Below are 16,518 nucleotides of genomic sequence, written 5' to 3'. Positions count from 1 at the left end.
CAACCCCCACCCTTTAGCTGCCCCCCCACCACTCCTTTGTTTAATCAGACTTAGTTTTTTTAGTGTAGATTTATGTTCACAACAAAATGAAGAGGAAGGCACAGAGATTTCCCAGATACCCCCATCCCCACACTTACGCAGCCCCCTCCATTATCAACTTCCCCTACCAGAGGGGTACATTTTACAGTTGATGAACCCCCACTGACACATCATTATCACCCAGAGTCCATAGTCTGCATTAGGGTTCACTCTCGTGTTGTACATTCTATGGGTTTGAACAAATGTATAATAACGTGCATTCACCATGGGAGGGTCCTAACAGTATTTACACCTGAAAGTCCTTCGTGTTCCATCCATTGTTCCCTCCCACTGACCCAGCCCCTGGCAACCACGGATCTTTTACTGTCTCTATAGTTTTGTCTTTTCCAGCATGTCATATAGTTGGAATCATACAGTAAGTAGCCTTTTCAGAATGCCTTCTTTTACTTGGTGATACGCATTTAAGTTTCCTCCAGGTCTTTTCATGGCTTGACAGCTCATTTCTTCTTAGCGCTGAATAATATCCCATTTTTTTGGATGTAGCACACTGTATCCATCCATTCACTTACTAGAGGATATCTTGGTTGCTTCCAAGTCTTGGTGATTATGAAGAAGACATTATAAACATCCAAGTGCAGGTTTTTGTGTAGACATAGTTTTCAGTTCATTTGGATAAATACCAGAAAGTACGATTACTGGATCATATCGTAAGAGTATGTTTCATGTTGTAAGAAACTGCTGAACTGTCTTCCAAAGTGGCTGTACCATTTCACATTCCCACCAGCAATGAGTAAGAGCCCCTGTTGTTTCACACCCTCGTTAGCATTTGCGGGTGTCAGTGTTTCGGATGTTGGCCTTGCTAATAGGTGTGTAGTGATATCCCATTGCTGTTTTAGTTTGCATTTCCCTGATGACATGTGATGTGGAGCAACTTTTCATATACTTATTTGGTTTTTGCATATCTTCCTTGGTCACGTGTCTGGTAAGGTCTTTAACCCATTTTTTTAATCAGGTTGTTTGTTTTCTTATTGTTGAGTTTTAAGAATTCTTTGCATATTTTGGATACCAGTTTTCTATCAGATGTGTCTTTTGCAGAGCAGACATTTTTAATTTTAATGACTTCCAGCTTATCAGTAGTTTTTTTCATAGATTGTGTCTTTGGTATATCTAATAAGCCATACCATACCCAAGGTCATCTAGGTTTTCCCCTGTGCTATCTTCTAGGAATTTTCCTTTTATGTTTACATTTAAGTATGTGATTCGTTTGAGTTAATTTGTTGTGAAGGTTGTAAGGTCTGTGTCTAGAGTCATTTTTTTGCATGTGCATGTCCAGTTGTTCCAGCAGCATTTGTTGAAGGAACGATCTTTGCTCCTTTGTGTTGCCTTTGCTCCTTTGTCAAAGATCACTTGACTATATGGGGATCTATTTCTGGGTTTTCTATTCTCTTCCATTGATCTATTTGTCTGTTGTTTCACCAATACCACATTGTCTTGATCACTGTAGTTTGACGGTAAGTTTTGACATCAGGTAATGTCAGTCCTCCGACTTTTTTCTTCTTCACTATGTTGGCTGTTCCGGGTCTTTTGCTTTTCCAGATAAACTTTAGAACCAGTTTGGCAATATCCACAAAATAACTTGCTGGGATTTTGATTATTTGTTTTTCACTTCTACCCTTTGTCTCACCTAGACCCCACCTTCTCCCACTGGGGACGCAGCATCCGCCTTCCAATGTAGAACAATATGGACATGGACACGAGAGTGAGGTCTGGGGCTGCGCAGAGTTGAAGGGACGGGTGGGATTTGACGGTGGCAACATGAAGCTCATGCTAACAGAAAAGAGGCACACCATCCACACCCTTCCCCCTCGGCTCCATTGCTGGTAACCGCAGAGGGAGGAGCAGGCTGGATGGGAGTTACGAGGATGCTGCCAGACGATGCCTGCTCTTCCTTCCTGCAAGCCTTTCTGAGATTCAGGGCCTTCCCTGCCCAGAAGCCCCTGGAAAGAAGGGGCTGAGCCCCGTCTGACCGCCTGCCTCCTCTCTCCGTGCAGGCTCCACTTCCTGGTGTTCGACACGGAGGAGGTCCATGACGTGCTGCGCATCTGGGACGGGCCTGTGGAGAGTGGGGTCCTGCTGAAGGAGCTCAGTGGCCCGGCCCTGCCCAGGGACCTGCACAGCACCTTCAGCTCGGTCGTTCTGCAGTTCAGCACCGACTTCTTCACCAGCAAGCAGGGCTTTGCCATTCAGTTCTCAGGTCTGTGCCTGCCTTCTGCCCGCCCCCTCCATGTGTCCTGCTGTGTGACCCCAGCCCCACTTCCGCCTCCCTGGAGTCCCTCCTTTCCTCCCTCCCTCTACTCGTGTAAAGCTATTGATCGGACAGCTGCTATGTGCCTGGTACAGGATAAGTGCTTGTTCCAGTATTTGTGCTTCGTTTACTCAGTGGTGGGGGCAGCGGGGAAGACAGGCAGGGTACTAGACGCTCACATACAAATTGGTAAGTGTCTGGAGGGCAAAATATAAACTGTGGCACTCACCTTGGAGTTCAAGGAAAGGTGATGCCCGAGCTCAGACCTGCAGATGAGTAGAAGTTACAGGAAACAAGACAGTTTTTCAAAGAGTGAGTCGTCAGCTGTGACATGGAGTTGGTGTGGCCACTGAGTTGGACTTTGGAGCACTTTGTGGACCCCTGTTAGGTGAAATAGAGAGAAAAGGGCATCGTGGGTGCAGAGAGCACAGGAACAAGAACAGAGGCAGGATAACGGGTTCAGAAGTGGAGGGCTGCCCACTGTGGCTGAAACACGAGCGTGGAGGGATGCGGGGGACATACAAGTCGACAGGGGTGTGGGGTGCAGTTAGGGAAGAGCTGATCTGACAGGGCACAGGCGCCGGTTCTTAGCTTAGTAAAGGTCTGGAAGCCAAATGTGAGTAATCTAAATTCAATTAATTATGTACTGCCGTAGCCAATTATGGAGGAGCATGGCAAAGAGCTACCAAAAATGGGCAGCGCTCAAACATCAAGTCCCAATATTAGATAATTTATATGATTGGTCCTGCCTCTCCCTGCGATGCATAATCTCATCTCCTCTGAAGTGCCTCTTCCATCACTCATCTCCCTGCACAAGTGACTCTGCCTCGGCTTGGGCTTATGTTTATTATACAGCAGCTGTCTTCATTACCATCTCTTTACTCCACCGTCTGTTTGTGTGAGGGGGGTTTCCATGGTGATTCCAGAGCACATCCGCGTGGCACCTATGCTGTGCCTTTGCCGCCACATTCTCACCAGGCTGGTGTACCACCTAAGGGTGATGGGGTGTATCCCTGGCATGAGTGAGGCTGTAATGGGGTTACAGATGCTACCTCTAGCTCTTTTATGACCCATCTAATCCATAGAGATGAGCATTTAGCAGTGGAGGGCGGGGGGCAGATGGGAGTTTCCAGGATCACGTTCGTTTATACTCATTAATTTGCCCACTTAACACTCACGCAGGCTTCCAGCCTAGCGAGGAATAGCTCCTCGTAGGGCTCATTGGGAGTCTTCTTACTTGAAATCCTGACACCCATTCCCCCGTAAAGAGCGTCCCTGGCGACCACTGAGTAACACTGAACTTGTCTCAGATTAGGGTCCTGGCATGGGACAACAAGGGAGTCATTTTTGATAAGTATTTCCTAACCTCTGTTCCCTGGAATTCCATAGGCTGTTCATTGGTATTGCAGGAAAAAGAAGTTTGCATGATCAGGTAATATGGGGAAGGTCGCTCAGGTTGAGGCAGACCTCCAGAGGTCATCTGGCATTTGGGACCTCTCAGAACTTTGGGTCTGCTAATGCAGATAGAGTCAGAAGGTGTTGGCAGGCCACAGTTCCCACGCAGATGACTTATTTCTGGGCCATCTCAAGAGACTAGCATTTCACGGAACAACCTTTGGAAATTGCTGGGTTAAGCAATAGAAGGATCTTCCAGCAATAAGGAGGGCAGAACGCTAAAGACATGGCTCGGTTCCCTCTCGGAGGAAAGGCCTATTATGAATAATTAAACTAGACAAGTATTTTCCCTGCCTCTGCCCAAGCTGATGAGTGTGGCTTTAACAACAAGAACAACAACAAAGCCCATCATTGTGCTGACAGGTTCCTCCATGGATTTGCATTATCTGACCTCCACTGTGTCCTTCCTCAGTGTCGCCACATGGGACAGAGTCCCGGGCGCCCTCAGGAGCCACACCTTGGCCCAGCAGCTTCGGCGGCTTTCTCATGCACGTCCCAGCTCCTAGAAATACTATTCCACCTTCAAGGTTCATCTCAGATTCCACTTCTTCCTAATATCCCCATTCAGAATAAATTGCCATGGCTGTGGCACCCCCGGCACTTTACTTCTGTTTCTTCCGCACATTATCAGTAGCAGACACTCTGCTTTCTGTGGGAGTGGGCCACCAGCTCGCATCCCCCACGGAGCTCCCAGAGGGCAGGGGCCACATCGTGCCGGTCGGACGCCGCCACAGACAGTGCATGCAGCCGGTGCCCACTCACTGCTTATTAAACAACTGGGCACATGAAGACATGAGCAAATCAATGGATGGTTTTCTCTCACACAGGCTTTCCTTGGACAAGCCACACTGAGGGCTGCTTAGATCCACCAAAGGGGGAGTGGGCGAAGCTGCGTGGCCTGGACTCCTGCAAGGCCGTGACAGCCTGGCCCAGTGTTCTGGGTGTAACCGAGGTTCAGGAAAGGTCACCTTCCCTGTTGCTGTCATTGGTTAACAAATACCAGGACTACTCTGGGGAAGAGAGCGTGGCTCACCCCATGTTAACTTTATAGTGTGTATTTGACAGGGGATTGTACCGAAATGCCAGGGACGATTAGTGCAGCCTGGGCTTTATTAAGTAAACATGACTGTGTAACATCTAACATCCTGTCTGTACCACGTGGCTCCAGTCTTTCTCCGGGGGCTTTGCCAAGCAGCTCAAATACAGGAGCATTAAAGAGAGAAAATGAGAACAAAACAAGGTGAGGGGGAGCACCAAGGGAGAGGGAAGCATAATCACTGCCATCTATTGAGCAGGCACCATGCTTAGCTCTCTACTACTTTCTCTCTTACACTCTTCACAGAAACCTTACGGTTTGGGCACCACTATTAATCCTGGTTGCCAATGTGGGCTCTGAAGCCCAGAGAAGTTTCTCATACAAGGTCGTCTAGTTAATCAGTAGCAGAGCCTGGATCAATATCCCTGTGTCTGATTCCCAAATCCAGGCTCTTAATCATCGCACTCTATTGCCTCCCATATAAATAATCTTTCTGAGTATGGTCCGAACAGGGAGCCGTTTTTCTTCCAAGGAGTCATTTGCATGTGTACAGTACACTGGAAAGCTGGAGGTGAAAGCTAAGTCTGTTTTTAATTGGGAAGGAAGAAGATTGATTCTTATTTGACTTTATAAATAAATTCAGTGTCAGATGGTGATGATTTGTTCATTTATTTATTCAATCTGCAAATATTTACTGAGTACTACTGTGTGCTGGGCACTGTTCTGGGCCCTGGGGCTACCGTTGGACGCAAAACTGCCAAGGTCTCTGTTCCCGCAGAGACACACAAGTGATATGCAATAAAGAGGCAAACCAATAAATTAGCGAGATTATTACAGGTGGTGCTATGAAAGGAACAAAACAGGGTAATGTGTTAAAATCTATGGACGGGAGTTCAAGGGTAAGCCCAGGAGAAGGTGACCAAAGAGGCCTGTGTGAGGAGATGATATTAGAGATGAAAACTGAGTAAGATGGAGCTGACATAAGACGATCTATATCAAGATCATTTCTGGCAGAAGGAAGAGCAAGTGCAAAGGTCCTGGGGGGAGATGAGGAAGGCACTGAGCTTGCTGTGTTGGAAGATTTTTACAAATGTGGCTGGAGCAGAGTGATAGCCGATCATGGATAGTGTGAATCATGAAAACTGGATGAAAGCAAAGGATGGATTTTAAAATGTGATCTCAAAAGAGAAGGGCTTAAGATAGGGCACCATATACCGGGAGACAACAAACTCTTTCTGTAAAAACCCAGATAGTAAATATTGCAGGCTTTGTGGGCCATATGATCTCTGTCATAACAACTCAACTTTGCCATTGTAGCCCAAAAGCAGCCACAGACCATATATAAACAAATGAGCATGGCTGTGTTCCAATAAAACTTTATTTATAAGAACAGGCAGGGGTTATTGGGTTTAATGTATCAGATACTATAACTCCAGACTCATCTTCACAATCCTAGGTCTTGTAATTCGTGATATGAGTGTGTACAATTGCCCTAAGCTGGTGCTTCTCACTTTTCCACTGACGTCCTCCTAATAGCAGAAGAAAGTGAATAAATGAATGCATAGTTTCAGAAGATCTGGAAGGTTTAGGAAGCATAAAATCTCTTTGAGGCTTCATGTTTTTGCTTAAGAACAATATGAATTTTACATTCTACTCCATAATAAATTCATTCGTTTTAGTGTAAGTTATTTTTCCCAAAATTTTAAGAGACACTGACCCTCCAAGCAAATGAATATTACTGATTCTGTGGCCTCCAGAACTTCCTGTCCCTGGGGCTGCCGATCGGTCTGTGAACAATGACAGAAGTGGGTATTGTGGGTACTGTTGCAGCTGCCTCAGAATCCTTTCTTTGGACGTTCTCTTGTACCATTTCCTTCCGTACATTTCTCATGCTTCATTCACTCACTCATTCTTCTTTTCATCTATCCCTACCTTCCCTCATTCATTTGGTGTTCGCTTTTAAAACACCTGCTCTGTATTACACTAGCTTAGGTCTTAGACGAGGAAACATCGCCCAAATTCCTGAGTTTTTTAATTTTTAATACATCTCAGATACATATATTTGTTTTGAACTCTACTTTGTTACAAGCATCAAATTTTTCTTTGGTTCCAGTCTGATAGATCTTTGCTTGTTTGTGATGGGAGTAAGAAAATGGCTTTCACCCAACTGAGTGATTCCATGCAACTTTAGCTCAGTGCTCAGGCAGCTGACTTCCGAACTCCTTTGCAGCCCCTTCTAATTGAATCTGGAGTTTTTACTTAATTATCTTGTCACTCCTTCATACTGATCATGTTAGCCACATTATACAAAATTGTAAAGCTTATGTATGGAACAAGGCTTGTATCGTTCAATCAAACTGAACTCAATTCTGCAATCATAGCCGCGCGATCACGCTTCACTCGTAGTAGTTTCTCATGATGTGCATGACGGGGATGGTGAAGAAACTGGTAGAACGGGTAGTGGGCCAAGTGGTGGTGACAGTAGTGACAGTAATGGGGGTGAGAACGGAGCTGATGGCACTGGTGGGAGGTGATGGAGATCCCGGCAGTGGCGCTGGTAACGGAAGTGGTGAAGTCAGTGAGGGTGACGCACTGAAGCCTCATTGTCCGGCAGACAGCTAGGCAACCCCACTTCCTCTTCTGTTTTTTGTCCCAGTGTCCACAGCAACATCATGCAATGATCCTGGGGTCCCACAGAATGGCAGCCGGAGTGGTGACAGTTGGGAAGCCGGCGACTCCACGTTGTTCCAGTGTCACCCTGGCTATGCCCTGCAGGGGAGCGCAGAGATCAGCTGTGTGAAGATTGAGAACAGATTCTTCTGGCAGCCCAGCCCGCCAACGTGCATCGGTACAAAGCAGCTACAGCGTGAACCCTGTCCTCTTGTCCTACCACTTGGGTGCTCCGGGCCCCCCACCCATATAAGTGGCATCTTGAGCCAGGCCAGGAGAATCAGAACAGCTAAAATTTGCAGAAAACCCAAACTTGACTCTGCTTTGCATACATATGTACACACACACTCACTCACATTCACACACTCACACTCTACACACTAGAAATTCTTCACTCTCCAAAATGGTCCCTAAGATTTCTAAGCCAGGCATGTCTGTTCCTTTTCTCCTGGCCTGGGATGTATAGATTGGAAGGGGGACAATGGGTTTCTCTGGGTAGCAGGGTCAGCACGTTCCAAAGGGACCTTTCCCTTCCATCCCTGAAGCACTAGAAGGGGAACCCACAGACTCAGGTATGAAGGAAAGAACTTTGTTTTTCGTCTCTCAAGAAAATCTTTGGTTACCTGGATGTTGGTTCTCTAGATCTGTCTAGATGAAGAAATAGAGGCTCTGAGATGTGCCCATAGGTCATGTAGCTTGTAGGGCTTCGGTCTGAATAATCCTGCTCCCTAGCGACTCGAGACTGGGGGGAGGATGGAACTTGAAGGGAAAGGAAGACAGGAAAGGAAGAGAGATAGACAGAAACAAACTTTCTAGGTGCTCCCTTCCACATGGCAAAATATTGAATGTACTTCTCGTGTCAACAATGGGTGTCAGAAGGGAGCCAATAGTCACTGTGTGCCAGCCGCATATTAGACATTTATTTATACAACCTCACTTAACTTTCCCTATAGCTCTCTGTAACTGAGCACCATGCCCTCATTTTACGGTCGAGGAAAGGGAGACTTACACTAATTTGAATATCTTGCCGCAAATCACAGAGCTAGGATATGGCGGAACCCAAATTCACACCCGGATCACTTTGAATGCAGAGCCTTCCATTTTCCTCCCACGCTGTAGATGGGTTCAGGGGACGTCCTGAGGACATATTCCTTGGCAGTGTCCGCCCGGCGACGCCTGCCCCTCTTTTCATATAGGCTCAATGGGAGATACTGTCCAGGCATATGAGAACTGACCTTTGCTGGTCATGCTCTGAAGCCTGGCATTGAAGGTGAGACCTTAAATCCTGTCCCTCAGTGGTAATTAGGAGTCACCGGGGTGTGTGTGACAGGAACATGGTGCATGTACAGTGGACAGGAAGTTGAGATGTGGGTTCCAGAACCAGATCAGTTCTCAACTACAGGTTGTGATATGTTGGAAAGCATATGGGAGAGTGAAGGAGATAGATTGGGTTTAGTTCTTGGCTCTGCCACTTACTAGTTCAGTGGCTTTGGGAAAATTGCTTCCACTCCCTGAGCCTCAGTTTCCTCATCTGTAAAGTGAAAGTAAATATACTTCCCCCATGGCATTGTGCGGTGAGCACATAACTAACCGTAATCTCAAGACATACTCATTTCTGTCCTTCCCTCCTTCTTCTGTCCTTCCTTCCTTTCTTTGTTCCCTTCTTTCAAGGTTTTGGACTCGCTTCCCCTCCCTGAGCCAAAATATATGGTCAAGGGAAGTCTGGGGAGGCCCTGGAGGGAATCAGATGACCTCTGAGGTCTCTTCCAAATTCAGCATTCTATATAGCAGTGATTCCTTAGGCTTACCTTAGAGAAAAGCAGGTCCTGAGACAAGACTGTCCCAGGTGGCAAAGGAGGGCTGCACGGTGTAACGCTGGTGAGAGCAGTGAATGGGCAGCCAGCAGAGCAGAGAGGTTCATGCAGCTCTCATTGCCCATTCTTCTGCACTCTGAAGCCCGGGGAATGGTCCTTGGGCAACAAAACAGACGTCTTTGCCTCTTCTCCCAGATAGTCTGGAAATCCCAGTCACAAACCCCTGATTTCCAGCTGCCCTGGCCATCTGCCATAACCGGCCTGGCTGGCCTTGACATTCCTTCATTATAAGGAGGAAGCAAAGGAAAACAAACATTTGCTGAGTCTCATCTCCACGACAAGCACTGGACTGGACGTTGTAGCTCCATGATCACCACATGGGAAGTTTAGAGCCGAGGTTGGAATCTGACTTCACCACAAGAAGCTGTGTGGCCCTAGACAAATTATGAGGTTGGTGCAAAAGTAATTGCGGTTTTTACAATTTGAACCTTTTAAACCGCAATTACTTTTGCACCAACCTAATACTTCATCTCCCTGTGCCTCATTTTACTCCCCTGTGAACTAGGGAAAATAAAAGTACTTGCCTCGTAGGGTTGTTTTGAAAAGTAAATAAGATAATACCATAAAGCTCTCAGAACTCTGCCTGGTCATAGTAAACACTGTATGCATTAGAAGCCGTTACCATCATTATTGTTTTTTTATTGTATAGATGGGGAAATGGAGGCTTGGAGAGGTGGGATAGCTTGCCCAAACTCACAGCCAGTAAGTGGCATACTCAAACTGGAACCCAGGACTATGGAACTTCAAAATCAATGGCCTTTTTCACAACTCACCCCTCAGGAAAGCCTGCCCAATTCTTAGCCAACTTTGGGGGTTGGGGAAAGAAAAATAGGGACCATTTTTCTTCTGGAATGATCTTCTGCCAACTTTAGGGGTTGGGGAAAGAAACGGGGGCCATTACAGAAACTCCCAGATTTCCCCCATCTGTGGCAAATTTAAGGGAAGACATCCCTGAGCTGCAATGGAAGGCTGAATTGCCCGAATGGGGGCGTCATTGTGCCCCTGGGAAGATTCACCCAGGGAGCTGGGCAGCTGACATGACACTGGCTGCATCACACTGTGTTTCTAGGCCAGCCTGAATACTGTGGAATGGACAGTGTGGTCTTGCTCTGGTGATTTCAAGGTTTTATCCTGATCACACAGGCCTCCAATCTGTCCCTTTCATCTAACCATCTTCTCTAGAGAAGGCTCAGTGCAGAAGAAGCGAGTGAGATACAAGGCAGACCTGACTCAAAGTACCATCCTCACTCATAGATGCTCCGGCAACCGGGGCTTCTCCCTGGCCAGCCTGCCTGCAGGTAGGAACAGTCCTCTCCACCGCCACTGCCACCAATGGTTCCGAGGCAGCATGGAAGAATGGAATAGGACGGACTGTGGAGTCAGAGCATGTGGGTTTGAGTCTCAGTGAGTCTGGCCCAGTTACTTACCCTCTCTGAGCCTCACTTCCTCCTCTGTAAATCAGGAACAATAATCCATAGCTCACTGAGTTGCTAGGAGACATACATAAGATACTGTATCTACAACTGTGTGGGTCATGTCGAACATTTACTAGGTACCCACTTGGGTGTTTCTGGTACTCAAGTTGGTATTTGAGATAAATTTTCCACGGAAAACACACACTACTCATGACCACTCGGGTTTTATGTTCAGCCCTGTTAGGGCTTTTATGGACTGGCTTGAAGACCTCCCAGATTCTAAAGAGACCCTGCTGGGGATTGATCCAGCCCTTTAAGCATCTCTCTGAGTAAAAGCTATACCGTGAGGCAATAAAGCTCAGTTCTGACAAGCCGGCAGCGGCTGTTAAGTTCAGTCTTGGATACAATGTTGGCTCCTACCTCCATGTCCAGTCTTGAATTTTCTGGCCGCCTCTGGAATGGCTCTCCATGCTCCGGTGGGCGCACTACATGCCTACTCCACCGCCAACCTTTGACGATGCCCTGTGGCTTTCAGACCAAACCATATTTATAGCCTCAGCCATCTTTTCCTGTTAATGACCCCATCTACTTCTCAGCCTCCACTTTATCCAACCCTCATGCTGCAGTGCAATAACCCAGCCAATTAGGGAAGAGCCTGACTCAGGATCTGGGAAGTGGCCCAGGGGTCACTTGTGAGCAGCTTGCTTGCTGTATCACTGGCCACCTTCCCTCTCCCTGCCTGCTGGAAAGGCCTGTCATCTCAGGGGAAGGGGACCACCATGGACTAATTGGGGATTTGTAATATCTCCATGCTACTGAGGTTTACATGCTCTCTTGGACAAGGTATTTTGGAAAATTGGAAGGTGTCTGCAGCCCTCAGCAGATGCCAGGAGAACTGGCAATGGAGGAGGCCAGAGCACTTGGCAGGTGAATGTGACAGAGTTTGCCACTCCTCCTGACAGCGAGTGCACTAGAACTCTTGGTAAATACCCACAATGCTCACCTGGAAATGGGATGTGAGGCAGTAGGGGGAGACCAGGTATTTCACGTGTCTAAAAGACTGATGGCTCCAGGTATTAACTGCTTATGGTATGCCAAATGCTTCAACAGCCATCTCCAAAATCTTTGCAACCACCCCAAGAAGGAGATAGTATCTGTTTTTTGCAATACAGGTAGGACTCCGAGGTCCAGAGAGGTTAGGTCAATTCCCTAAGGTCACACAGCCACAAGTGGCAGAGCCAGGGATTTTGTTTTTGTTTTTGAATAATTCCTTGAGGTGAAATTCACAGAACATAAAATTATCCATTTAAAAATGGACAATTCAGTGGCATTTAGTACACTCACAACATTGTGCAACCAGCACCTCTATCTAGTTTCAAAACATTTCCATCACTTCGGGGTAAAACCTCATACCCGTTACACTCCCCCGCCCCGCCCCGTTGGCCCCCAGAGCCAGGTGTTCACTCAGGTGTGTCAAACTCAGTCCATCCTCCATTGTGTCTGTGAATACCCACTACAATGTGGCCCAGTGAAGGGGACAGTCTCAGCCTTATCTTCCTCTCTCCTCAGCTCCGTGCGGGGGAGACCTAACAGGGCCATCAGGAGTGATCCTGTCTCCAAATTACCCAGAACCCTACCCACCAGGCAAGGAGTGCGACTGGAGAGTGACCGTCTCGCCAGACTACGTCATCGCCCTGGTATTTAACACGTATGTACCTCGCCCCTGGGTGGGAGACAAAGGGTTTGGGGCAGCGAGGGGCTGCAGACTCAGGTCTCTAGGTGAGTATACGCGCAGGTCTACTGTGAGTGGTTCTCCATCCCATGGAAGGTGTAGGAATCCAAAAAAAGGGAGAGCAACTAGCCTTTATGGAACGTCTCCTATATTCCCATCACCATGCTCAGTGGCTTCACATATATTATCTCATTTAATCCTTATCATAATCTATGAAGTCTATTATTATTATTATTATTACTACCTCTGAAGATGCTGAGATTCAGAAAGTAGGGCTTTGCTGGATCCTTTTCTTCTGCCCTACTGCATTTTCCTCCTCTGCTCTCAGCTGGCTCCTTCCAGAAAACTTCCCAGCATACAAAAAGGCTCAGGTTTTTCTCAGGTGCTCCCCCATCTAGCTCCTGCGCTTTTCTTTATTCCTTTTAGAGGCAAGCTCTTCAAAAGACTTGTCTCTGCCTTTCTCTCCTTCTTCCCCCTCTTCTCCTGTGGACTCCAAAACCACTGAAATCCGATCTCTCCCTCCACGGTTCCACTGGCAACTCCTCTGATAAAAGACACTGACGAACTCCTGGTTGCCAAACAAAATGGAACTTTCCGTATTTTATCCTCTGCCCCTCTTGATCGTTCCCTCCGTCCTTACTCTGCTTTTCCCCTTGAGTTTTGTGAAGTTCCTCCCCTCTCGTTCTCTGACTGCTTTTGTGACTTCACGCCTTCCTTTTAATGCCCCTCTTCCCTTGCCAGGCAATCTCACGGGCCTTTTCTCATCCACACCTCCTTCCTGGACACGCTCACCCACTCCCCTGACTTCTCTTATAAGCTGGAGACTCCCCTCTTCCACCCGCCCAGACTTTCTTCTGCGCTGCAGTCTCCTATACCCACCTGTTGGATATCTCTATCTGGAGCCTGCAGGTACCTCACCTGCAACACGTGAGCATATCACTTCTTCCCCAGACGAGCTCTATTCTGAACACTGGGGACTGGCACCATCGTCGGCTGTCACTGCTGCTCCTATAGTGACCAAGGTGTGAAGCCCCTGCTGCTGTAGCACTCCTCATATGTCCCCCTCTTCTCCATCCTCGCAACTACTGTCTTGGTCGCAACCTTGTTATTAGTAATTGTGCCATGGTCTCCTGACTGGTTGCTCTGTTCCCCTCTTGCCAGTCTCTTCTTTAGCTAGCTGTCAGAGTGATCGTGTCACGCAAAAATGCTAAAATAGCCACCTCGTTTTCCATTTTAGCATACGATAATGTGCTACCTCTGCAATAAAAAGGAATGAACTGATACATTTCCCACCCTGGATGAGTCTCAAAACTATCACGCTGAGCCAAATAAGACAGACACTCACACAAAAAATGTATGATTCCGCTTACAGGAAGTGTTAGGATCAGCAGACCTAGTGTATGGTGATAAACATCTGTTCAGTGGTGGCTTCCGGGGGTGGGGACGTCGGCTGGGGAGGGGCACCTGGAAACTTGGGAGGGTTGAAATATTCTGGACCTTGATGTCACAAGTGTCAAAACTTAACAGCTGATCATTTTACAGTGTGTAACTTATACTTTGATTTAAAAACAAATAACAAACAATTAGATCTCTTACTTTAAAACCCTAAGTGCTCCTTCTGCCCCATAAATTAAAGTCCAAACTTTTGAGTTTCGTTCTAAGTGATTTGGCCCCTGCCCACCACTCCCCTCTGTCCCCCGACCCATCCTCACCCCACCCCACCCTCACCCCTGAGCTGCGCCTGACTGAAGTTCTAGCAGTTTCCAAGGCTATTTCATGCCCTTGTGCCTTTCCTCAGCTTCTCCCTTCACAGCGACTTCTTTTTCCCTCCATGTCCAACGACTTAGGATCATTTCATCTCCCAAGACTCAGCTCCATCTTGGCCTCCATGAAAGTTTCATTTCCTCCTCCCTGAGGAACGTGTTCTGACCCCATATGCCCGTACAGACTTTAAACTTTGCTGTGTTGTCTTCACATCCGTCACTTCCTCCGCCCCATCACCACCGTGAAGAAGGGGTGATATCTGACATATCCCATGTCCTGAGTACTTTGCACAGTGCCCGGCATATTAAGGGTACTCAGATGAAATCTGATGATGGAAGGAATTCCGGCAGAAGGACCGATGGAAGGCAGGAAACGGTGGAGTCATAATTTGTGACCAAGACTGACCGACTCCAAAACCCTTCCCGGGTGACTTTTAGAACAGCAGATGGGTGGAAGCTGAATTAGGGGAGCAAGAAGACCATACGACCCAGCAATGATGGGGTGACCCCGCAGCTGACACCAGTGTGAGAGGGTGCCATGAGGAAGGAGACCAGTGCACATCTGGCTGTACCCCCATCCCATCTCTGCCAGCCCTACCCTCTTTGTCCTAGAGATCCCATGGCCCCCTCTCTCCACCATATGTCTTAGCCAAAGGGTAGAACGGCATTTCATTCTCAGTCCAGCGAAATGGAGTATCTGAGTATCCCAGCCTATGGCTGGGGTGGAAATGAGTTTGCATAAGAAGTCCGTTCTCTGCAAACTCATCTACTTTTGGTCTGTTGTTTTTATCTTTGCATACTTGCTTAGTACCAATTGCCTTTGTTGAATATATACCTAAGAGTGGAATCACTGCATCACAGGACAGGCATATATTCAGATCTAGTAGATATTGTGAAAGAGTTTTCCAAAGTGGTCGAACCCATTTACACTCCCCCAGCAGGGCTTGAGAGCTCCGGTGGCTCCACATTCTTGCCAATTCGTGGTATTTTTCATCATTTGCACTGTAGCCATTCCAGTGGGATAGATTACAGTCAAGAACTCTAATATTCAATTTACTAAACTCAGATAGTTTTTAAAATGGATTTTTCCCCCACACTAGGGTCAGGGCAGCTAAGAAAGTGGCACAGCTGTGGGTGCCAGGGGTGGGGTGGTAGCAGATCCTAAGGAGAGCTGAGAACTTGCTCAGGGATACAGGAATGCAGCCAGGGTCCTCGGAGGGAACAGGTCCCTTTTTGCCTGGGAATGGCTCCTTGGGTGGCTCTTTCTCTCTTGGAAAAGAAGATTCTGCATAGCACCGTACAAAGATGTTAGAGGCAGGGAAGAGACCTGGGTTCTGGACCTACTCTGGCTGACCACTGAGCGTGTAGAGTTGGTAACTCATTTTCCCTTCTGTGCACATCATATTGAATATAGACAACGATATCGTATTATCATCACCAAACTTGCTGAGACTAGATCTCAATTTTTCCAACCATTAAAAAGAAGTGACAATTGTGACATGATAGAGGAGCTAATTATCATGACAGTGTCAGTCATATTGCAATATAGAAATGTATCAGTCAATATTTTGTACACCTTAAAACTACTCAATAGTATATGTCAAATATATTTCAATTAAAAATTTTTTTTAAAGAAGATGTTAGTGTTTCAGCTCCAGCTTTCTGGACGCTGAGCCTGGAATCTGCCTCCTCTGCCCCTGGATCCCGCCTTATCCATCTTTTTGTGTGACTGGGAGGTTGTGGGTTTTCATGCTCCTCCTTCCCACCAGGAATCCCGGGGGTTGGGCGCCAGTGGGATTGGCAGGCTTGCTGTCTGGGAGGCCCTATCCTTTGGTTGAGCCCAGCACGAGTGTGTGTTTGACCTTAATGGGGTGGGGGTGGGATGTTTTATTTCCCCAGCTTTAACTTGGAGCCTGGCTATGACTTCCTCCATATCTACGACGGACGGGACTCTCTCAGCCCTCTCATAGGAAGCTTCTATGGCTCCCAGCTCCCAGGACGCATTGAGAGCAGCAGCAACAGCCTCTTCCTCGCCTTCCGCAGCGACGCATCAGTGAGCAATGCCGGCTTCGTCATCGACTACACGGGTAAGGGCAGAGGTTACCAAGGGCAGAGCCAGCCAGACCTGGCAGGGCGGAAGCCAGCATGGAGTGAGGAGAGCCCTGAGCAGGGTCCCAGGGAGCCGATGCCCACTCTGGTGCCCTCCAGGTGGCTTAGCCTTTCACACCC

The 16,518-nt window shown here is 47.5% G+C and overlaps 1 protein-coding gene across 5 annotated transcripts in view; it reads left to right on the top strand.

Annotated features, from left to right (window-relative positions):
• The window catches only part of CSMD2 (CUB and Sushi multiple domains 2), a 577,361-nt gene that overhangs the window by 430,083 nt on the left and 130,760 nt on the right, over positions 1–16,518 (top strand). For all 5 annotated transcript variants that reach the window (XM_088791016.1, XM_088791015.1, XM_088791014.1 and 2 more), the window contains 4 exons: positions 2,091–2,293; positions 7,492–7,683; positions 12,364–12,502; positions 16,189–16,376. In XM_088791016.1, the coding sequence (XP_088647142.1) occupies positions 2,091–2,293; positions 7,492–7,683; positions 12,364–12,502; positions 16,189–16,376 (722 nt within the window). The remainder of the gene's footprint in view (positions 1–2,090; positions 2,294–7,491; positions 7,684–12,363; positions 12,503–16,188; positions 16,377–16,518) is intronic.

This window comes from Rhinolophus sinicus, chromosome 14, assembly GCF_057876585.1.
Source record: "Rhinolophus sinicus isolate RSI-liver-muscle chromosome 14, RSI-T2T, whole genome shotgun sequence".
Lineage (NCBI taxonomy): Eukaryota > Metazoa > Chordata > Mammalia > Chiroptera > Rhinolophidae > Rhinolophus > Rhinolophus sinicus.
The sequence above is the reverse complement of the archived record's forward strand: the minus strand, read 5'-3'. Positions and strand labels throughout refer to the sequence as shown.